Here is a 23156-nt window from a genome sequence, read left to right on the forward strand (position 1 = left end):
TCTTGTCACCTTTCTGTCTCACCGTTTGCCTCTCCCCAGCCTGTTCCCCAGAGGCTGCAGGGCCACTCCCGGGACAGGGCTGCCCTCCGCCCGGCCTGGGTGAGTGATGGGCTGTTTCTCAAGGACTACAGCTCTATCCTCACCCCACACACAGAGTGCTTCCCATGGGGCCTTGGGGGCCGGCCACCCTGCGGGTGAGAACTGGGGCTTGGGGAGGATGCGGAATGGCTCTGAAGCCTGTGCCACTTGCTGATCTGTGAACCGAAACCCTCAGCTTACTCCCGGCGGGGCCCTGCCCGCCCGGCCCCCACCCTCCCTGCTCCCAATTTCCCCGTGGGCTGTCACTCACTCCCGTGCCTCTCAGCCTGTGCGCCCGCTGCGCAGGCGTGGCCGGGGTTTCGCTCCGGGATGGGCACCCGAGCCCCAAGCAGGTCAATGAGCCCCCGTTCTGAGGCTCTTTCTCCTGGGAAAGGAAAACTCTCTTCCTGCTGGATTAGCAGCTGGGAGGATGTTAAGCTCAGAGCCACCAGCACACGAAGCATCGGGCTGGAAAGCGGAGCAGATCCAGCCTGGACCCGTCATGTGGGAGAGCTCGTATGTACACAACCGCCTCTTTGTCCTCAGCCAGCTTGAGGCGGGTTTTCTGTCACTTGCAACCAATAGACATCAGGCAAATCCAAACCCCTGATGGTCTCCTCATCAGACCTGGGGTGACAGGCCCCCTTCTGGCTGAGAGCCACTCTCTCGGAAGGTGGGGGAATGTGTGTTCACAGCTCCCCCACCGAGCACAAATGGGGGACTCGGCGGGCAGTCTGGGCCAGGCCTGCTCCCGGCCTCGCTCTCTGCCTGTGGCCTATTTCTGTGATCTCCTGGGGGGCCCTGTGGAGGCGCGTACCTGTAGCAGACGTTATCCGTGCAGGGGTTGTGGGCTCGGACGATGATGAAGACGTGCTGGAAGTGGGAGCGGATGTTCTTGGGGGTGAATGGCAGCGCGCCGGGCTCCTGGAAGATGATGGTCACGATGTCGTTCCCTATGTGCCTCTTCCTCAGCAGCTGGTAAACGGGACATGGCAGGCGGGCGGGGAGAAAAGCATGAGGTCGACTCCAGGGTCCCGCCTCGACCATCACAGCAGCCTCCTCACTGTCTCCCGGTCCCCAGCCCGCCCCACAGCCTGGCCCCCATGGACCCCTGGATCAGGTCACGTCCCTCCCTGCTCAGAGCCCTCCTGTGCCTCCCTCTGGCTCAGAGTAAAGCATGAAGTCCCCACGTGGCCCAGGGAGCACCCCCGCCCCGATCTGCCCCGTCAACTCTCCCCCACCTCCGTCCATGCTCCCCCTCGCTCATTCTGCTCCAGCCACGCTGTCTCCTGCTGTTTCTCAAACACATCAGAAACGTTTCCTCCTCAAGGCCCCTGCGTGGCTGTCCTCTCTGCCTGGAACATTCATCCAGCAGAGCCCCACACGGCTCTCTCTCCCCCGCCTCAGGTGGTGGCCGCACTGTCACCCTCCCACGGAGGCCTTCGCTGTCTTACCCAGCCTCACCTCTCAAGACCCCATCTCTGCTTTCCTGCCCCTGTCACTCAATGTTTATCGACACCTCGCACACAGAGGCTTTGCTCTCTTCCTCCTGTTTCTCGTCTGTCTCCTCCTGCTAAAGTATCAGCCCCATGACAACAGGACTTCACCTGTGCTGTTCACTGTCCACTGCTGTACCCTCAGTGCCCGGGGTAGCGACTCGTATACAGTGGGTGCTCAATAAGAACCTCCTGGAGGAGAGCATGGGCTGGCAGGCTTCGATCTGCTCGAGGCCACGCGCACAGACAATGAGGGCAGAGTGAGACTGGAGACCTCGGGCAGGGTCGACCCCAGGCCACCGGCCCCTCCTCAGACACCCGGGAAGGAATGGCCAGGGCAGCTGTGGCTTCACACTGGCCTCCAGGAGCCTCGTCCTCTCTCCCTGCTCGTCACCATCTCGGGGCAGACTCTGTGACTTTCGCCTGCGACGGTGGATTCATGGTGTTTACTTGTCTGCTGAAATCGCATTGCTCTTATTTACACACGCCCAGCCTTCACAGAACTGTCAGGAATCCCCATTGGTCAGGCGAGGTCCACAGACGGGAGTCCCACGTGGCTCCACGTGAGGTGGCCCACAGCGTGAAATCCAGACACACGGAGCAGCACAGCTCACGCTACTGAACCGTTAGTTCTTTATGTGTGTTGGAAACCGGATTAAATTAAATTGCTAGATCTAGTACCCATTTCCTGGGGCCTGGCCTGCACTGCGTAATTTATACCCACATCTTAAAGTCCACCTCACTTATGTTCACAGCAACTCCTGAGGCATTAACGCATCCTACTCCTTTCCGCTGATGAGTAAACAGGCTCATGGCGGTTCTATGACTTGTCCTGGGTCACACAGTCATGGGGGGAAAGACCAGGATTTGAATCCACTTCCGCTTGACTCTCCAACCCAAGCTCTTCTCCAGCGCGCCTGCCGAATACCCAGGACCAGGCACTGCTCGCTTCCTGGGCCCCTCCTGGTGCCAGGCCCTGCCTGACACTCAGCTTTCACGCACAAGCGCAGGGACCGTTCCCAATGACCCCAAGACACGGATGCTCTCATTCCATCCATTCTACAGAGCGGGACCCCGAGGCTCAGAGCGGACAGTCACCCAGTAGGAAGTGGCAAAGAACAAACCCGAACCCAGGTCTCACTGAGACCAGCGCTCCCACAGCATGCTAGTAGGTTAACCTGAGGAATCACTGACATTTGACTGTCTTTGGCCTATAAAATCTGCATCACCTGTACCAATGGAAAAAATAAACACTTCCCAACTCATCAAAGTCTGCAGAGTTTCTGTTCATCAGAAGCTGGAAAGAGTGGTCCCCGGACTGGGTCTGCCTGATGCATCCAGGCGCAGCCTCTGGGCAGCCCACCAGGTCCGCTTCCTCCTCCTCCTTCAGCATCCACGTCCAGCCCCTTTGGGAAAGCCCCTCCCTGATCTCTGTCGCCTTCCAGGTTGAGCTGACCCCACTCACTCTCTCGAAGGGCGGGCCTGTACTCTAGGTTTGCCCAACCAGCCCACTCCATCCCTGCCCAGGCCCAGGGACTGGCAAGCAAATGGTCCAACAAGATTCAGCCCTGAAACGTTTCTGGGACCCCTGGAAGGCAGAGCTCTCTTTCCCCTGGGGTGGCCACCCCGGTGGGATGTGAGCTGGGGGCTGCTAGGGGGCATCTCTGCCACTTAACTTAGGAAAACCTGTGAATAAGGCCACTATGAGGAAAAGCAGAGGTGAGAAATGGAAAGGATTCCTAATACTGTTTGAGCCCCTGGATCCAGCCATACCTAAAGCCAGCCATCTCCGAGCACTTGAGAGTTACATAACCTAGTAAACCCCAATCTTTGCTCGTGCTAGTTTGGTTTGTTTCTGTCACTTGTGGTTGAAATAATGTTGACTGATTTACTCTTGTTTTTCATAGGACCTGGAGGGGGGGACTCGAGAGACCCTTGAGGGGAACTGGGGTAGCTAGAGGCAAGCAGGGTGGCCAAGCAACAACTAGAAAAAAACTGACCTCAAGTGACACCTGGCCTAGTCTCCAACCCCCAGGTGACGCGACCGTGCTGTAGAGGGCCGCCAAGGCCAGGCAGGCGGCCAGCCAACAGCGTGGGGAGGGAGGGGTCTGGGTTCGGGCTGTGCATCAGCTGGGCGTCACCTGGGCCCCGGCCCTGGGCCCCACTGACCTGCTGCCTGTTGTTGGGGGTGTAGGGGAGCAGGGTGGAGACGTGGAACATGATCTCGTAGTCCTGGTACGTCGTGTAGAGGGAGTGGGTTCCCGTGGAGTCGGCTGAAACAGAAACACCAGTGAGCACCACGTCCCCAAACCTCTGCGCTTCCGCCACGTCCCACAGACCATCTGCACCCGTTTGTAAGGACGTTTGCACTTAACTCCACTCCCTAAGATTAAATAAACTTACATAAAAAGGAGATGTTACATTATACACCCACCGGACCAGGAAAAATTCAAGTGTGACAGTACCGAGGGCTGGTGAGGATGGGCAGCAACTGCGGCCCTTGACGCGGCCAGTCAGGTGTGCAAACTGGTACAACCACTTTGGAAACCTTTTTAGCAAGAACTATTGAACCTAAAGCTAGGCTTACTGATGGCCGGGCACCACTTCTCCTCGGAGCACAGCCTAGAGAAATCGTACACGAGCCCCCGGGATACGGGTACGAGTGGCTTCAAGTATCAGTTAGAAGAATGGATAGACAAACCAGTATGTTCATATTGTGGAAAATTACACGGCCATGAAGAAGAATGAGTCATGGCCGCCACATAAATGACTTCCGCAAACAGACCCAAATTCTTAATCTTTAGACTTAAAGGCCTCGCACGATAGGGCCCCTACCTGCCTCCCTCACTTCATCCTCCATGTTAGTTCCCTGGACAACAGCCTTTAGACCTCAGGGCCTTTGCATGTGCTGTTTCTTTTGCCTGGAATGTTTTTCCCACTTCCTGTTTGATTCTAACTCGTCCCTCTCACATCACATGCCACGTCCTCAAGGAACCCTTCCCAGCCCCGACACGATGTCAGGCTCTCCACACAGGCTTGCATTATCTTGAGCTGCTCCTCTCGGCCCAGGGAGGAGGGCTGGGTTTTTGCTGAACGCATGTGTGAACCCTAACCCACGCTGCAGGTAACTCCAGGGGTCGTGCTCAGCCTGGAAGCCTGCCCTTTGGCTTTGGGGCGTTCAGGTCCACCAGCTTGATTTAACTGGAGGGGCTGCAGACACAGCAGGAAACAGCCCCAGGAGTCCCTGTTCTCGTGGGCTTATGTTCTAGGCGAGAGGCTGTGACGAGGGAGGGCGCTGAAGCCACGGCTGGCCAGTGCCAGAGCCAGGCCCGAGCCAGGTGACCTCAGGTGGCTGCGAGCCCAGGGCACCCTGTCTGTTGGCTAGGGAGACAGGCCGGGAGCAGGGTCCTCTGGAAACCTATTCCCACAGGGGCCGCATGGCAGCAGCTGGTGTTCATCAGAGCACTGATTCTCAGGAAAGCGCTGTGCTTGGCATCTGGTCCTCACAGTGGCCAGGGAGGGGGCCAGACGACAGCATCACTTTGTGGGGGACGCTGAGCCTCCGAGGTAGACATCGGCCTGGAAGGGGGATGCTAAGTCTCCTGTCCCTTTGCCTGAGCGTACTGCCCTTAGCGATGAGGAAACAGTGTCACCACGGAACCACAGCGCTGGCGCTCACACCTGCTGAGAGGCCGCCGCCCGGCAGTGCCCCACAGCTGACAGACCTGGTGCCCGCAGAGCGAGGGCTCAGTACGTCAGGGTCCACACTGTGCTCCTGAGGTCAGTGCAGCCATCACCCTCACTTTACAAACGGGGAAACTGAGGCAGAGAGCAGCAAAGCCACCTGCCCAAGACCATAAAACCTGAAGCTGGCACAATGGGAAGGTTCCTCCTCCTCCTGCCTCCTTCAGCAGAGGCAGTGATGGTGAGGACGAGAGCCAGAGGCACCTGGCTCAACACTTGATTCACCTCTCTAAGCTTGGCCTCCTCATCTGCGCCTCCATTTTCCAGATGAGGGAACTAGGCTTGGTGAGGAAAGGCGAAGAGCGAGTGACCAAGCCAGGGTCCCATCTCGGGGCTTTCCGACTCGGCCTGAGCAACCAGCCCACCCCATGGGCAATGGGCAGCCCTCTCCCAGGAGCCATGATGCCAGCACACAACGTCACTGAGCCACCCCCCAGAACTGCTCATCGTGAAACAGTTCAAGCCTCTGTATCATATATAAATATATTTATGGATGTGTATGGGCTAGGCGCAGATGGAGAAGAGAAAATAGGCGCAAGAAATGTCAACCATCTAAGACATGCAGACGACACCACCTCACTGGCAGAAGGCGGCGATGACTTCAAATGACTTCTGACGAAAGCGACAGAAGAAAGAGCCAAAGCAGAAGTGCATCGGAACATCAAGAAGAAAAAACCACGACCACAGGAGAAACACTTGACTTTAACGGAGACAGTGAAGACGCCGAAATTCTTAAACATCTTGTTTACCTTGGTTCAGTCATTAATTTAAACAGAACCTGCAGCCAAGAAATCAAGAGAAGCCTGAGACTCGAAGGGCAGCGACGCAAGAATTAGGAAAGCCATCGAGCGAGGAAGTGTCGCGGGAGACCAAGGCCCCGGTTAGCCACACCTCGTATTCCCGACGACCCTGCAGAGGCGTGAGAGCCGGGCAGAGGAGGAGGCTGGCGGGCAGTAACGGATGCATCTGATAAGCGGTGGTGGAGGAGAGCTCTGCGGAGAACTCTGGACAGCCAGAAAGATGAACGGGGCGTCCCAGAGCAAACTAAGCCTGAACGACCACTGGAGGCAACAGTGGGAAACCTGAGGCCGTCCTGCTTCGGGCACATCGTGAGAAGGCGGACTCTTTGGAAAAGACAAGAAGGCCGGGGAAAGCAGGAGGCAGCAGGAAAAGAGGAAGAGCAAATATGAGACGGACGGAGTCCATCCGGGAAGCCACGGAACGAGTCTACAGGGGCAGAGTGGGGCTATGAGGACGGGCTGCTGTGGCCATCACTCATTCACAGCGTCGCCAGGAGCCGGAGCTGACCTGATGGCATGTCAAACACACGTGCGTGCACACGTATGTCCAGGGAATGCTCTGATGAACGTGCTTCTCCACCACCCGCCTGAAGAAACAGACCAGCACCAACACTCTAACGTGAGCACACTGTCCATTAAATCCACCGTCTCCCCGAGAGGCGGCCCCCGTCCCGAACACGGCTCTGTCACTGCCTTGTCTTTCTTTAGGGTTTTATTATATAACAACCACCTTGTAAATGGCGCATTGTTGCGTGTGCTTTTACTATAACCATCGTGCAAAAGGCCTCATTCAGACCCGCTGTCCGTGCTCCACCCCAAGGACGCGCCCTTGTCCTGGCCAACGCCTGCGGCTCTAGTCTGTCACTGTCACTGCCATACGGCACCCTGCTGCGGGAATACACCACAGCTCTGCCTGCACGCTGGGCACCACCCCAGCGTCTGTGGGGACGGATGCTCAGGCCATCCCCCAGCGCGCATGGACACGTCTAGCAGAGCAATCGCCGAGACGCGGAGAAGGCGACCTTCAGACTGGACTAGCACATGCGCTACGTACTGTTTTCCAAAGTGGCTGCGCCACCTCGCTCCCACCCTCGGAGGCCGGGGGGCTCCCCATGATCCAGCCGGCTGTCCCACAAGGCCCCCGCTGCCACTTACTCTTGACGTCCAGCTGGGCGGCATACTTGGTGAAGCCCTTCAGACAGACCTTCTCGCCGAGCAGGGAGAGGAACTCCTCGAAGGCGGGCCCGGCTTCCTCGTTGTTGTACATCTCCTCCTCCGAGCTCTGGCCGGCCTTGCAGTACAGGACGCCCACCTTGTGCTTCCGGCAGAGCTGCGCGGGCGACAGGGGCTGGTGGAGGCGGGCCGGGCAGAGCCGCCACAGGGGAGGGGACAGAGTGGGCTGTCTCGGGCGCGGAGCCCAGGGAGCTCCTGGGGCCACTTGGGAATTCAGTGCCACAGCCAGAGAGGAAGAAAAAGGCGGAGGGCATGTCCCAGCTGTCCCCTCCCTCCATGCCATTCCAGAGAAGCAGGGCAAGGTGCCCATGCCACCCATCCTCTTCTCTCCACGGAGGGTGATGCCACCGTCGAGGGAGAAAGAGATCATCACCTGGGCCAGCTTCCCACAGAAGGCGGGCTGGAACAGCTAAGGTTCTGCCAAAGGAGATTCTGGAGGACTCAAGGCCCAGCACAGGCAACATGACTTTTTAGGGGGTGGGTCCCCAATCACCGTATTTGATGAACCCCTGATTCCTCTGGTCACTGGTAGCTGGACCACGGACACACACCTGACCGAACTGTGGCCCAGTGAGAATCTCTCCTGGGCGTGGGAGTCACCTGGCTGGGGGCTACATGTGGCTGTAACTTTCCCGGCAGTTCTGGGAGCCGTGGGAGGCCCAGAGAGGCAGAGGGAGCGAGTGTGCAGTGAGGGGGAGGGAAAACACGCACACGCATGCACACACGCACAGACACACAGGAGCCTGGCGACCGTCCACCCCTAGACTATTTCCCTCCTGAGATCCATCACCCTCCTGCTCTTGGCACCCCCAGAATTTGATAACAGATCCCTCCTTTCACTCAAACTAGCTTAAGCGGGTTTCTGTTCTTTGCAAAGAAAGAAAGAGAGCAGGACAGAAGGCGTGGCGAGGAGTGGCTGGGGGCTGCTGCCCCAGGCCGGCCGGCCGCTCACCCCTTGCTCGTCGAGCTTCAGCAGCTGCTCCGTCACCTTGGGCGTGTTGAGAGCCAGCCGCAGGCAGTGGATGTTGAGCTCAGGGATGACGTACTCCAGCGCGTCCCTCAGGGGCAGGCCCCGCCCCGTCCCGTGCTTCGTGGCTGTGGGCGTGGCGTCCTCCAGGATGGAGCCCCGCAGGGTGATGAGCTGAGAGGGAGGGAAGGGAAGGTCAGGAGCTCTGGGCCCAGGAAGGGTGTTCTGTTCTCGAAGCAACACGAGGGTCAGCAGTGGGGCTCTAGGGCCAGAGAGCCCGGGGTCTGGACCAGGACTCAGACTTGCTGCCACCCGGCTGTGTGAGCTTGACTAGGTGACTGCCTGTCTCTGAGCCTCAGCTTCCTCTTTGGTGAAATGGGTGCAGCGATGGGGTCACAACCCTGAAGGGAGGCTGGGAGGATGAAATGAGACAACGATGGAACACACCTTCATTCGTTCAACAAATACTGACCGCGTGCCCCTACGTGCCAGCCCTGCTCCAGGTGTGGTGGACAGAATGAAGACCCCCATCCTCGTGGAGCTGGCATTCGAGTGCGGAGACGGCTCACGTCAGGTAGTGAGAAGTAGGATGAATAAAACCGGCTCCAGGTGGGCACTCAAACCAACACTCTCAGTGACGTTATTATGATTATATTAGGTGTAAACATACCACCATAAGCTCTTCTGTACAACCCGCGCCCACCCCAGACATCAGCACCGCCGGGGAACCATCCGGAACTGCGGCTGGTTTTCCACTTGGTTTCCTGACAAAATCATGACCAGCGGTTCTGATCCGGTTGGTCTGGGGTGGGGCCAGGCATATATGTGTGTTCACTCGTATGCTTATAAACATACACATTTTTAATAACACTCAGACGATTCTGATTTATAGCCAGGGTTGAAAACCGTTAGTCAAGCCAATCAAGGCCATCTTACTCCCCTTTCCCTTCCCCAGGTGTTGCTCTCCAAGGTTTTCCAATAGCTGGTCACGTGATTAGCTCCAGGCAATCAGACGGGAGGGGAATTCAGTTTGGGGGGACTTTTGGGGCAGATTTTCCTCCCTGGTAAAAGGAAAGTCCTTTTCCACCTGCCCATTTCTTCTTGCTAAGGACACTGGTGTGAGGATAAGATGCCTGGAGCTGTGGCAGCCATCTTGTGATCATGAGGAAAGAGATGACAACAACAAAATCACAGAGAACTCAATCCTTGCAGCTGCCTACCTGCAGGCTTCTCATTAAATAATTAAAATAACTCTCATTTGTTTTAGTTATAGTTAGTCAGGTTTTCTGTCACTTTGCAGATAAAGCAATTTCTAACTGACACACCTTTACAACAAGTCCCATTTATGACAGTAGAGTTCACTGCACTGTATTCCAGGGATGACAACAGTTATGTAATTACACGTACAGGTTTGTTCAGGGGAGAGTTTATCATCTCTGAAGCTCCAGAGGTTGGCGCCTTCCCCAAGGTCACCACGGTGAAGTGGCGGCACCAGGGCGCCATCCCAGGTCTGACCTCTCCAAAGCTCATGATTTTTTTTTGCTGTGAAGTGTAACCCACACACAGAAAAGTACACAGCTGTGTAAGTACAGCTGAAGGAACCATCACAAGGTGAACACCTAGGCAATGCCCGCCCAGAGCAGGAAATACGACCTGCCGGCCCCACAGCCCTCCTCCTCTGACTGCTAACACCACAACCTATTTCTGGGCTTTGGGCAGTCCACATCCTTTTCCACTGGCTTCTTTCTTCCAACGTTACGGATGTGAGATCCCACCGTGTTGCCGCGAGCGGCTGACGTTCAGCGCGATGGACTGAGTCCCTTGTGACGAGCACAGAAAGTGCTCCTGGCGTCTGACAACTGTGAACACGGCTGGGGGAACGTGCAAGAAACAGCGCTCGGGGGCCCATGAACAGCTTCTTTTGGGTTTAGACCTGAGAGAAACGGCTGAGTCATGGGCACGCCCATCTCCAACTTCACTGAACTGCCAGTTTCCAGGTGGCTGTCCCAGCTTCCCTGGCAGCCCCGTCTGAGGGCCCCTGGTGCTCCCGTCCTCACTGACACCAGCTCGGGCTTCAAGCCACACGGTGCTGCTGGCCCCAGGTCCCGCCACACCAGGCCGCGCTGCAGCGGGTCTGCAGCAGTGCGGGGAAAACGTCCTCCCCCAAGGGGACTGTTACAGGCTCCCAGAACACACCCGCGGCCATGGTTTAAGACCAAGGAGGATGAGTGTTAACTGGAAAAACATCCTCACCCTAAGTCAACAGGCAGGAAGCGGCAAAAACAGCGTGTCCTGACATCGCCCTAAGCCGACGGCCCCCTCGGCAAAGAGGACCCAGGCAAGGGGCGGGGGTGGAAGGAGAGGAATGAGCTGGCGGCTGGGAGTTCCCAGTTCTGGCCCCGACAGTTCACAGACAGACACATCTGGCCCATCGTGAGCAGGGCAGTCCTGAAACAGGCCATGAAAGGCACTGACGCCGGAAGCTCTGCGGCCAATCGGGGGGTTTGTGGGTTTCAATTAACGCAGCACCGGGATCCGCAGCTTTGCATCCTGTGGACGCTGCCCCACAGCGCCCTCTGCTGGGCGTCGAGCAGAATCCCCCCTCCTTCCACGCTGGAGACAGGTGGCCTCCGGTCACATCTCGGCTCGGATGACATAACCAAGAGCCACTGCTTGAAAAGCTCCCAGCTTTCCCTCCTCTGCTGGGGATAACAAGTCAGGTACCGGGAGGCTGCAATGAGCGGCCATCACCACTCTCCCCCGGGTCCTGTCCACTGTCATGCCCCGCCCCGGACTGTGACAGCCGCCTCGCGAGGGTCTCCTGGCTCCTGTCCCTGCTGCCGCCCCACCCCAGCCCGTTCTTCCCACAGCAGCTTGAATCAGATCACGTCTCTCCCCAGCGCAGAACCCACTAAGGGCTTCCCATCTCTCTCTGAACAGAGTCGGCACTTGCAGCTCAGTCCGCAAGGCCGAGTGATCTGACCCTCGATGCCACCGGGCGTCACCTCACTGAGGACATGCAGTCACGGGAGCCGTGAAGGGCCACGGAGCCACGTGAGCAAGCAGGTCCCCTCTGCACAGGCTGTCCTCCACCGGCCCCCACTCAGGTGCATCCCTGCCTCTCTCCGTGCTGGGCAGGGGGCGCGCCCTTCAAGAACTTTCCCTGGGAGGCCATCTGGGAGTCGGTTGGCCTGGGTTCGAATCCTGGTTCAACTCTGTCCCTAGCTGTGTGACCCTGGGCAAGTCGCTTAATTTCTCTGTGCCTGTGTCCTCATCTATAAAATGGAGATAACAGTGCCCATCTCAAGGGCTGTGAGGACTCGATAAGATAACCCACGTACAGGGCCTACTCAGGACCACAGCTGGCAGCCGGCGAGCGCCCGACACATCTCAGCCAGCATGACGTGCACACGTGTCAAATGCATTTGTACTAAGCCACATGCATCTCAAATCCTTAATTAAGACTTTAAAAAAAAGTTTAACCATAAACAGGAAGCTACAACTACTTTTTTCCCCACTTAACAGTATGCTTTAGAGATTACTCTCACACACACACACACACACACACACACACAATCAGGTACCTACTGAACACAAATGAGGCCCCACTCAACGCACTATTACACTTGCTTTTTCCACGTAATACGAGACTCGTCCTTTCTACTTTGCACACTTAAATTCACAACAGTAGTGACTGTTACTATTTAAATAGAATAAAAAGCCAAACCTCTGACCCTAACAAAACTAAGGCCCGTCAAAAACTCATGTTGGGGGCTACATGGCACCCATTGGGCCTGGCGGGCCAGCCTGTCGCTGGCTAGTGGGGGCCCCTGTGTCCCAGGAGAGACAGAGCCAGCGGGGCTCAGGACAGGGTGGCCCTGGCATGGGGCTGGGCCTGTCCAGGCTCAGGATGGGGCCGGGCCGAGGTTCAGGCGTGTGGTCTCGGAGCCCAGCTCGCAGTCTGCTCTGCCAGGGCGGGAAGCTCGGGGCTGCCAACGCTCACCTCCCATCTGCCGGGAGGTGTGGGCCCACTCAACTGTCTGCTTGGCGGCCGGGGGCGGCCATCTGGGGCGGGCCAGCCGGTGGCTTGGACACCAGCCTGGGCCCCTCGCTAGGGCCCCCACGCCTTCGTCTACAGGAGCTGGAGACTGTGCCTGTGGACAGGGGGAGGACAGCACCCTGCCCGTGAACCCAACCCCTGCTCCCCAGCACGGCCCTCTGACCTCGCAGGAGAGCGGCCACACCGGCCGCGTCATTACAGTGACATCTGGCGCTCAGAGCACTCACTGCCCTGCCCACCCAGGGGACCCTCCCCATGGCTCCAGGGCAGGGCACCACACACAGCTGCCTTTACAGAGGAGAAACTGAGGCACCCCAGGTGAAGCCTTCTGCCCAAGGTCACAGGCTGCAGAGTGGCCAAGCCGGGCTGAACCCAGCGTGTCTGCTCCCAGAGCCAGGATTCAGCTGGGCTCCGGGTAGAGGCAGCCTGGGCCACGTCCCGGCTCTGCCCCTGGGGGGCCCTGGGCCTCCACGTCCTCATCCATAGGGTAGGGATTATCAAGGGACCCACGTCACAGGATGCAGAGAGGATTCGAAGGGTCAGTGCCTTGAAAACCCTCGGGACGGTGCCTGGCAGGAACATGTGCTAAATCAGCTCTGTGATTACTCTTGGTGTTCCTCCTTTTGGGCTGTGTGACCCCTGCTCTGCCTCCAGGACAGGAAAGGCCTTCTCCTCCAGGACCAGGCCCAGCACAACCTCACCGAGCCTACACCACAGTCCTGTGAGACTGGAATTCCCAGGGTGAAATTGAGGCTCTGAGAGAAGAAGCCACGTGCCTAAGGTTTCATACCTGCTGAGCGGCTGAACTGGGACCCACAGCAGGTCTCCAATGTGCCTGCCTCAGGACCTTTGCACTGGCTGGAATGCTCTTTCAGATATCCACACGGCTCCTTCTCTGAAATCCTTCAGGTCTTTTACTCAAATGTTACATGATCTTCCCTTGGGCACCTCCCTGACAATCCTGTCTAACAATCTTACCACCCCTCAGACTTGCCTCTCTTCCTTGCCTCCACCTCGTCAGCACGTACCACACTGGACAATTTACTCAGGTTATCTGTGTACTGTCTGCCTCCCCTGCAAGAATGCAGTTCCGTGAGCATCGCTGTGGCCTTCCTCACCACTGTGCCCTCAGTGCCAGCCCAGGGCCGGCAGGTGGTGGTGCCCGGGGAATGTCTGCAGAGTGGATGAATCCTGTGCCCGAGTCTTGAGGGCCCCGGGCCCAGCTGGGGGTGGGGCAGAGGCTGGATCTGCGGGTGCTGGGGTGGGAAGCGGACAGAAGCAGGCACAGGCTGGAATGGCGCCAGGCGGTTTCCAACCTGCTGGAGGGACCAGCGCAGAGCTGTCGCCCCCTGGCCCAGCAGGTCCGCACCGCGGTCCCGACTCCCAGCATACACACTGCAGTTGGGTATTTTAAAAATTCATCCTACACACACTATTTTCATTAAAAAGAAACCCAACGACACAGAAAGGCTGGCAGGAAGCTGAGTTCATAACCCACGGCTGGGCCTGCTGTGCGGTCTGGGCTGAGTCAGGGGAACCCCAGAGTGGGCGAGCGGTAGCCGAGCACAGGCTGACATCGGCAAGTCCCCTAACCTCTCCGGGCCTGTTTCGTCAGCTGTACACGAGGACAGCACTGCTCTCATCGTACGACTGTCATGACGCTGAATGATTGGACACACGTGAAGGCAGAGAAAATGCCCGACACCCAAGGTCACTGAGATGCACGGTCCAGCAGCAACTGCAATAAATACTATCTGTCAGCACACGACTGTCATTTCACCCGGCAGTTCCCCGTGTCTGATACAACAGTCGGAGGCAGTGTGAGCTGTCACCTCACATTCTGCTCATGTGGCCAGGAAGGTGGGGTGTGGGGCTCGGGAGACAGGGGGCCGGTGCCCACCTGCGGTCTGGGGCTGCCTTGCCTCAGAGCCTCTGTGCCGTCTCAGTCCCCGGAGCATGAAGGTCCCCGTGAGGGGACGGGGCTGGGGCCTCGTGCGGCATCTGCCAGTCTGGACGAGGTCCAGGCCCGGTGGGCCCCACCCCCACAGTCCCTGACAGAGCAGCCTGCTGGGTTCCCATGTCTGGGCTAAGGCCAGGCCTGACGGGGACCGGCAATGCCGGGCAGAGGGAGACCCATTCTGGGGGGCCTGCCCCACTGACGACTGCCCCTTTTCTGGCAAGGTCTTCCTTACTTGGGTCTTTTGGAAGTCTCCATCATTTCTGCTAGCCTAGTGCCCCTCTTTTTGCAGAGGAACCGCCTGCTGCCTCCTCCAGGTGGCTCTGATGGAACTGTCAATCACAGTGCCCTGCCCCTGGCCCCAGGGTGGAGCACATGTCCCAGATCAGGCCAGTTTCTCTATCACCCCTGATGACATGGACTGGCCCAAGGTGTGGGCTTGTGATCTAAGCAGGGCCAGTCAGAGTCCCCCCAGGAGATTTGGCAGATAAGAGTCTCTTAAAGATGAAGAAGATTTGAGCAGCCAGTCTCCACTTTCCTATGACATGGACAGAGCTTGTCGGGGGCAGAAGAAAATGACAGTCACAATGCAAAAAAAGAAGCAGAGCCTAGAGGATCAGAGAGATAAGGAGGCAGAGCTCTGGTGACATCACTTGAATGCCTGGATCCAGCTATGCCTGAAGCTAGCCCTATGCCTGGAGTTGCAGTCTCATGAACCAGTGAATTCTACTTCTGGCTTAAACCAGTTAGAATTAGATTTCTGTCAGTTACAAGTCAGAGTTCTAATGTGGCAGCATGCCCTCAACAGGCCTTGTCCCCTAGCCACAGGTGACACTTAATCCAGGGTAAGACGTCTGACCAAGGGAAGACAACAGGGCTCCCTACTCAGAACGGAAAGAGATGCTGGGAGAGTTCTGACCCACGGGCATCAACAGCCCCCTGCTGAGCGTCCCCAATTCCCACCCCACCTGAGGCCTGTTGTCTTAATTCTTCTTTCCATTCTGCAGGACATCTCACGGTCTCACACCTCCTACTTTATTTCTTGCGCCAACCACACTGAATCTCTTGCATGTGCAAGAATCTCGGGCCCTGCCGCCAGACACGCTGGATCCTAATTCTGGCCTGGCCGCTGACCCGCTGACCCCATAGGAATGGTTTCATTTCTCTGAGTCTCAGTTTTCCCTTCTGTGAAATGGGGAGCTAACAGGATGGCCTGCAAGAGGTTGTTGGGAGGACTACAGAAGGGGAAGCGCCTGCCCACAGAACCCGGGCAAAGGAAGGGCTGTGACAGGCCTACCTCGCGGGTCCGGAAGATGATCCTGTACTGGTACTGAGGCCCGTGCTCCTTGTGGTCCTCCAGCTTCTCCCGCTTGATGCTCACGGCCACTGGCCCCAGCTTCTCGTCCACGCCAAAGTAATTGGCATGCTCTGAGGGGGAAGAGCAGGCGAGTTCAGAGTCAGCCCCCCGGGAAGGTGGCGGCGTCCCATGGCCTGTCCCTGAGGGGACAGCTAGGGCGGGCGCTTGTGCAACCCGTGGGATCCGGCCACACAAACCTCAAGCCTGGTCACGGCCACACTCAAAGGAGAGACTGTACGATGATGCCCCTCTGACAAGCCCCAGAACTCCTGAGCCTCATCTCTTCCATGCTCTCCTCCGAGGAATGGGGGCCCAGCTGCGACCCACAATTCAGAGCTGATGTGACAGGGAAACGAAGCCACATAAAGAAAATGCTTAGCGCCACACATGGCGTGTGACAAACCCAGCCTCACTGGGATCATCCTGTCTTTGCGAAGGTTCCCTCAGCTTGGCTGCCCATCAGCCCTTGGGAAGTGGTGAAGATTCTAGTCTGGAGGCCTCCTGCCCAGGCGAAATCTGGGCTCTGCCGCTTGTCAGATGTACGGCCCGGGCTCAGACAGCGGACAGCATTCTCATCAGTAAAACGGCCCGGATCAGGGAGGACGGACTCGCCTCTCAGCGCGGTTGTGAGGGTCACGTAAGTCACTAAGCGCGGAGCGGGGCACACAGGAGGCACGTGAGCAGTGCGGGCTAGTCCCGTCCCTACGGCACGACGGTTGTGGAGAAAAGGGCCCGGGACTCAAGTGCCTAAGCACCACTTTATCTAACCCTATACCTACAAATCCAGGAAGGTTAAACGCTGCTCTTTTTGTCCTCGTGGTGACAGAGCTTTTAATGACCCACGGGGGAAGTCTCCTGTCCCCTCCCCTCAGCAACAGCTGGCTCACCCTGTCTCAGAGCCCTTCCAGGCAAACAGCTCTTCCCGATGGGCGGCCCCAGCATCTCCGGCTCGTGGGGGACGCCCACCAGCAGTCTGCCTTCACATCCGCGAGCCAGCGGCCACCCACTGCCAGCCACTCCTTCCCACCCTGCGCTCTGACATTTCACTGAGGGTTCCCGGTCCTGTGAGACGCTCCTGGCAAACCAAAGGCTCATCAAAGGCCCACATAATGTGTTACTTCACGGCCCCACTCAGAACAGCACCTGCAGTGGGTGACACCACTGCCCCAGCCGGCCAGAGAACAGAGAAAGGACTGTGCTCCCCGGATATCAGCTCATTCCCGAAGCAGCAACAGAGGTTCTTCCCCACCAACGCACACCCGCTACCTTGCAGTCCTGACATGCAGGAGGCACTCAACAAACACTGACCAACAACCAATTTATGTAGGAGCTGCTGGGCTACCAAGAAACCGTTTTTACAGAAAATGGCTGTTTTTAAACCTCCGCGACGAGGACTTACGCATGTCTGATGAAGAACTAAGTGTTTTAATGTACCATCTTATCTGATCCACTTCAGAGTCCTCTTAAGGAGGTCTTTCTAGGTGTGAGCTGAAAGCAACGTACTCTCTACTGGCATGGCACAAAATTACTGCATAGACACGCAAAATCAGGCTTTCACTGGGCTATTCGGATCCTCTGCATCCTTATTTTCTGGCTACTGGATTCGTCAGCTTCAAACAGGGACCCTGTCGTCTTCTCCCGCTGGGTACGGATTTGCCCACTTCTCCCTGTAGCGGGTTTTTATTTACGAACCCCAATGCAGGCTGCCAGGGACACAAGGTTCACAACCACGAGAGTTCCTCGGTGAATTTCAAAAAAATCAACATGAAATGTTCAGTTCCTCGAACAAGAGCTTTTGGCCTTCAAATCTAGTTCGTGTGACAGTGGTGTTGCCTCGCTGCTTTCTCTGGGTTTAGCAACTGGCGGGACCTTCTCCTTGCACCCCTTTATTTTCAATCTGTGTCACCCGGGCTTGGGGCATGCGATGCTGCAACAGTCATCTCCATTCCTCACGGGAGGACGGAGTGCAAGTGCTGAAATGTGTCACAGAGCTAATAAGCTTTGGAGCAGACACCCCGATCCCAGGGGTCTGACCCCAACGCTGGAGCTCCAGAGACTGCACCTGAGCCCAGTGAGACGACCCAGCTGACATTCATTATGTTTGACTAGGACACTCAAACACATTTTAAGCTAGCTGATGTGGAATACTAGCTGCCAATCCATCACCTATCCCTCCCTTTTTCCTTTTTAAGAAAAACCTTCTACTCTTGGAGAAAAAGAGAGAGATTGTGTCTAGCTAAAAACTTACATTTCCCAGCCTGCCTTGCAGATAGGAGTGGCCAATGAGTAGAAGCAAGTGGACAGGGCTTCTGAGAAAGCTCTTTAAAGGGAGCTGACTTGACAGGAGGTCTGCCTTTTTGCTCTTATCCTTCACTCTTTTTCTTTGCCTGGAAACATGGATGTGACGGCTGGAGTTCCAGCAGCCATCTTGGACCAGGAGACCACCCTGAGGGCTGGAGGCCATGCACTATGGTTGGCGTTCCACTGATGAGGAGCAACCATATCAGGACTGGGCTGCTGACTTCCAGACCTCCTTATATGAGAGAAATACACCTCTGTTTGTTTAAGCCTGTAACTGGCAGTTTTAAGCAATTCTGAATCGATACAGCTGCCAGCATTTACAAAATTAGGACAATCTACACTAAAAAAATCTGAATTTCAGGAGAATCTTGAAAAACTGGAATGGCTGGCAAGACTGGGTTTGTTTGCATTTCCTGCATGACAACAGTGGGCGGGAACCAAGCAGGAGCTGCCCTGTGCTTGGCCCCTGCATGGCATGCCTCACTTCTGCATGGGTCCCGCCTGGCCCCTGTGGCTGCTGGGGTTGTGGTCCTTGCACTCTGCAATGCTGCTTCCTGGGACTGTCCCACCAGCACCAAGGAACCTGGGGATGGAGGAAGCCCGTCTCTCCCTGGTGTTAACACCTTCCAGATATCAACAGCTCCACCTTCCAAGGGGCTCCAGAACCTGCCAGTTTGTTCCCCACTCCTGGGCGCCCTCCTGGACGTGTCCATCATCATCCCCTGCCTGGACTATTAAGCAGGCCCACCCTGGTCTCTGGCTTCCCACCCCCACGGTCTGTTCCCAAAAGGGAGTCAGACCAGGACCTCTCCTGCCCAGAGCCCCCCTATGGCTCCGCCTCACTCAGGGCAAAAGTGAGGGCCCTCCCATGGCCCACAGAGACCCCCACGCTCTGCCCTGTCACCTGTCTGCCTCCGCTCCCTCCCCTCTCCTCACTCTGTCCCCGCAACCCTGACCTCCCTCCTAGTCCTCCAGTGTTGCAGGCCTGATGTACTCCACGTTCCCTGTGCCAGGAACACTGTCTCCAATCTCCACACTACACCAACCTAGGAGGCCCCTCGGCCTCCCCCGTCCCACCCTGACACCGTCTCCCTCTTCCCTGCTTCACTCTCCTCCACGACACTTGCCACCTTCAGACACACGTTTCACCTAATTACCTAGTTTCATCCTTAGTCTCACCCCACTAAATCGCTAAGTACCAGGAGTACAAGATTTTTGTTTTCAGTTGGTCAATACTGTAACCTCAGGCTCTCGAAAGTGCCTGGCACATAGCTCAGCCGAGCAGAGATTTGCTGAATACGGGCACATCTACTGTCCCCTGGGGCTCACGGTTCGGAGTGTGAGCCGTGGGGGCCAGGAGGCTGGCTCGCAGCCCTTCTCCGAGGGGGCTTGCTTTCCTGCCACACCCTCAGTGCCGAGAGCAAGGTCTGGAGCACTGCGAACGGGTGTGCAGGGGGCGTCTCCGAGACAAGCTGGCCCCTCCTCCCCACCCCCGTCCCCCGGGCCCCGGCCGTCACCTTTGCCCACGAAGAAGTCCTGGTAGTAGCGTGCGCCCAGGTCCACGTGCTCGATGCTGTACTGCCGCGGGCGGCTCTGCGTCCGCTGCTGCTCCTTGGGCACCTCGAGCACCGAGATGCTGGCGTTGGTGCGGTAGGCGCTGCGCGCGGGCTCTGCCGGGCGGCCCTCGCCGCCGCCCCCCGGAGAGCCGGCCGCCCCCCGGGAGAAGCTCACGTCGCGCTCGCGCTCGCCGCCGATCTCGTTGCGGAAGTGGGGGCAGCTGAGCAGCAGCTCGTTGCTGGTGTCGTCGCCCAGGTCCTGCTCCAGGTTCTCCTTGCAGTTCAGGTCCTCGGTGCTGGCGAAGGCGGGCTCGGGGCCGCCGAGGCCGGGGGCGCGCGTGGCACCCGGGGCGGCGGTGGCCGAGGCGGCTGAGGCGCCGGTGGTGGTGTTGCGCCGCTGCGCCGTGGACGCGCGGTTGGCGGCCGCCTCGTGCAGGTCGAACAGCATGCTCTGCACGTCGAAGTGCGCGAAGCTCCTCTGGCACACCCACGGCCGCCCGGCCTCCGGGCCGCCCCGCGCCTCCTCCGCCTCCCCGGGCGCCCGGGCCGCCTCGGCCTCGGCGCGGCCGCTCCGCAGCTTGCGGAAGATGCACGAGTCCCCCGCGTCTCCGGCGCCCGGGCCCCGCGGGGGCTTCTTCCGCGCCTTCTCCTTCGCGGGCTGCAGCGCCAGCAGGCCGTCCTTGCCGGGCTGCCCGTGGCGGGGGTCCCCCTTGGCGCCGCCCCCGGGGACGTGCGCGCCCCGGTCAAGCTCGGGGAGGCGCGGGGCTCCCCGGGCCTCGGGCTGCTCGTTGCGGAACTCGTTGAGGATGTCGAAGAAGCTCTGCTCGGGCACTCCCTGCACGTCGATGGAGGATGTGCTCCCGTACTCGCGGAAGAGGGGCAGCGCCCCCACGTGCCGCGCGCCCCGCGCCTCCGCCGCGTCCTCCGCGTCACACTCGCTGAGCGTGATCTCGCTGCTGCTGCGGTGCCGCAGGGGGAGGAAGGCCCTGCCCGGGGACCGCGGCCACCCGTCCTGGAACTCCACGTCTTTGGACCTTCTCCTGGACAGCCGGTGAAAGGCTTTGGACCCCGAGAAAGCCGGGGTGCTGGCGGGGGGCTGTCCGTTCTGGATGCTCCTCATGGGATGGGCCACCTTTGTGGCCTTCGTGCCGTCTGTGTCCTGTGAGGGGCTGGGGTTGTTCTGCTCTCTCAGGGCCTCCCGCTTGGGTGGCCAGTCGGCCACTCGGGCGCGCACGCCCATCTTGGGCATCGCGGGGGTGGTGGGGCTGGGCCGGGTGGTGGCGCTGGCGGGGCTCTCAACAGGCTGGGCCATGCTGCCGTTCTGGACCCAGAATCCCATGGGGGCGTAGTCCCCTGTGTGTGGCCCCGGGAGGACATCGGCCCCCCTGACCCCACAGCTGGCTGCCAGGTCCACAGCATCATTGGGAATGGGCCGATAGGTGGTCATAGTCCACGGGCACTGGAGTGCTACTGGCCCCCGGAAGCTGTCGGGTGACTTTATGGGGTCCCCTGGGCCTCAGCCATTGTTCAGGGCCACCAGTCCCAGGAGGAAGGATGCTGGGCCCTGAAGCCTGACGGGAACGTTGTGAGCCTGTGGAGTCCAGTTCTCCACCATCGCTGTGGACCACGGCGCCGGGACAGCCTCGGGCAGCGGCTGCTGTCCTGCGGCTCCAGAACGGGCGGCTCAGCAGGGCAGGGCCAGTGGTAGATGTGGGTGCCGGCCAGCAGGCTGCATCGGTATCCTCGCGGCCATCCTAGAAAGGAGAGAAGTAAAGGTGAGCGGGACGTGACAGCTTCCAGAGGAGGACTTTTTTGGACAGCTTTACTCACTTACAAAACCTTCCTATTTTAGACATTTTCAAACATGCCCAAAAGCAGAGAGAAGGGCGTGATGAGCCACCCCGCCAGCTGCAACCGCCACTAACTAGTAGCCATGCCTGCTTCGGCTCTCCACCCGCTCCTGTCCTTTGTGTTTCTGACAGAATATTTTAGAGTAAATCCCAGACATCAGGCCATTTCACCCGTCAATACTCCAGACTGTATCTCTAGCAGATAAGGCCTGTAAAGAAATAACCACGATGCCTTTATCAAACCCGTCTAGATGAGTAAGAATTCTTTAATCCCATGTGGTACCCCATCTGCATTACATCTCCCCATCGTCTCCAAGATGTCTTTGCTGGTTTGTTCAAGTCAGGATGCAAACGAGAGCCATACTCCGCTCTGGCAGACGTATTTAAGTCTCTTGTACTCTATAATGCCCCCCGCCACCGTTACTTTGATGGGACTTCCTTGTGGAAGGAGTGGGGTCCCTTGTCCCAGGATCTGGCTGACTTTTCCCTGTGGTGTCACTGAACACGTTCCTCTGTCCCGTGAGTCCTGTCTAGGGGTGGCTGCAGGGACAGCCCAGACCGTTGTCCATCTGTTCTGCAGTCTGCCCGACCAGCCCCCCGCCAGAAAGGAAGCGACAATAAGCGCTGAGGCACCGTGAGCGCTGGTGGATTTGGGCGAGGGAATCTCTTTAGAAACCTACATGACCAATAGATCCCAGGAGCCGGTTGATCAGCTCCCATCCTTTCTTTGCTGAGACCCTGCCCCTCCCGCCCCCGTCCTTGGCTCCTTGTTGCATTAGGAATAAAACCCAAATTCCTTCTGCGGGCCCACCAGCCCCACAGGATCTGGCCTCTGCGTCTGCTTGATGCCCCTCCCCTCCCTGACCAAGAGCCCATCACACTGGCCTGCTTTTTTGTTCTCTGACATACCAACCCCATCCAGGCTCTCTGGGTATCCTTCCTGGGTTCTTCAGCAGGCTGGTTCCCTCCATGGCGTCGACTCTTCAAGGAAGCTTTCCAACCACCGCATGCAGATGGAGAAGCTCCCGTCCCCTCAAAGCCTTTCTCTGTCACCCACTCTGCTTGCTTTCTTTCCTTAGCGGTTACCACCAATTGATAGTCTCTTGTTCGTTACCTGTTTACCGTCTCCGATGCTAACTCATCAGTTCCAGGACGGCGGGGTGTCCCAGCCTCGAGAAGAGCATCCAGGACTCTCGTCCACTGTGTACTGTAGGGACCAGCGAGCAGGCAGCCCTACCTAACCCGCCGGAGGAGCACATCCCAGCATGCAGAGCTCCAGGGAAGGGAGCCCGGCTTCTGCCTGGCAACCCGAGGACTCTGCAGGATCACCTCCCTTTCTGTCTCCCTCGAGTTCTGGAAGATGGAACGCTCTGCGGGGGAAGAAGGGGACAGTGGGCGCGGTCTGGGGCAGACCCTGTGGGTTGTCCCAGCAGCTGTGACCCCTCCTGCTTCTGCTCAGGGCAGCAGAGCGCTGGCTCGGGCTGGGCATCTGACGCACAGGGACCAAGAACTTCTCTTTCCCTTGGAATGTGGAGCCAGACATGGCCATGGGGTCAATGTGTGCTGGTGCTCTGAGCGAGCACGTGGCAGGCCTCCTGTGTGAGTGTGTGTGTGTGTGTGAGTGCGTGAGTGTGAGTGTGTAGGGGCATTTCCTAACTCGTGCCCAGACGTACGGAGTGAGCTGGCAGAGAGACTGAGGGGACACCTGACACATTCAGAGAGAGAAAGAGTGAGGCGGGCCTACAGTCTCTGGGAAG

At 58.1% G+C, this 23156-nt stretch overlaps 1 protein-coding gene across 6 annotated transcripts in view; it reads right to left on the reverse strand.

Moving 5' to 3' along the window:
* SIPA1L3 (signal induced proliferation associated 1 like 3) overlaps window positions 1-23156 on the reverse strand; it is a 216704-nt gene that overhangs the window by 66933 nt on the left and 126615 nt on the right. For 5 of the 6 annotated variants that reach the window (XM_046680688.1, XM_046680687.1, XM_046680682.1 and 2 more), the window contains 6 exons: window positions 19511-21303; window positions 15633-15763; window positions 8304-8492; window positions 7274-7448; window positions 3744-3847; window positions 896-1053 (listed from right to left, as the gene is read on the reverse strand). In XM_046680688.1, coding sequence (XP_046536644.1) covers window positions 896-1053; window positions 3744-3847; window positions 7274-7448; window positions 8304-8492; window positions 15633-15763; window positions 19511-20996 — 2243 coding nt within the window. In that variant the 5' untranslated portion in view covers window positions 20997-21303. Of the gene's footprint in view, window positions 1-895; window positions 1054-3743; window positions 3848-7273; window positions 7449-8303; window positions 8493-15632; window positions 15764-19510; window positions 21304-22513; window positions 22750-23156 lie in introns of those variants that run through there. The other variant, XM_046680684.1, reaches the window with a different exon arrangement.

Source organism: Equus quagga, chromosome 13 (genome assembly GCF_021613505.1).
Source record: "Equus quagga isolate Etosha38 chromosome 13, UCLA_HA_Equagga_1.0, whole genome shotgun sequence".
Classification (NCBI taxonomy): Eukaryota; Metazoa; Chordata; class Mammalia; order Perissodactyla; family Equidae; genus Equus; species Equus quagga.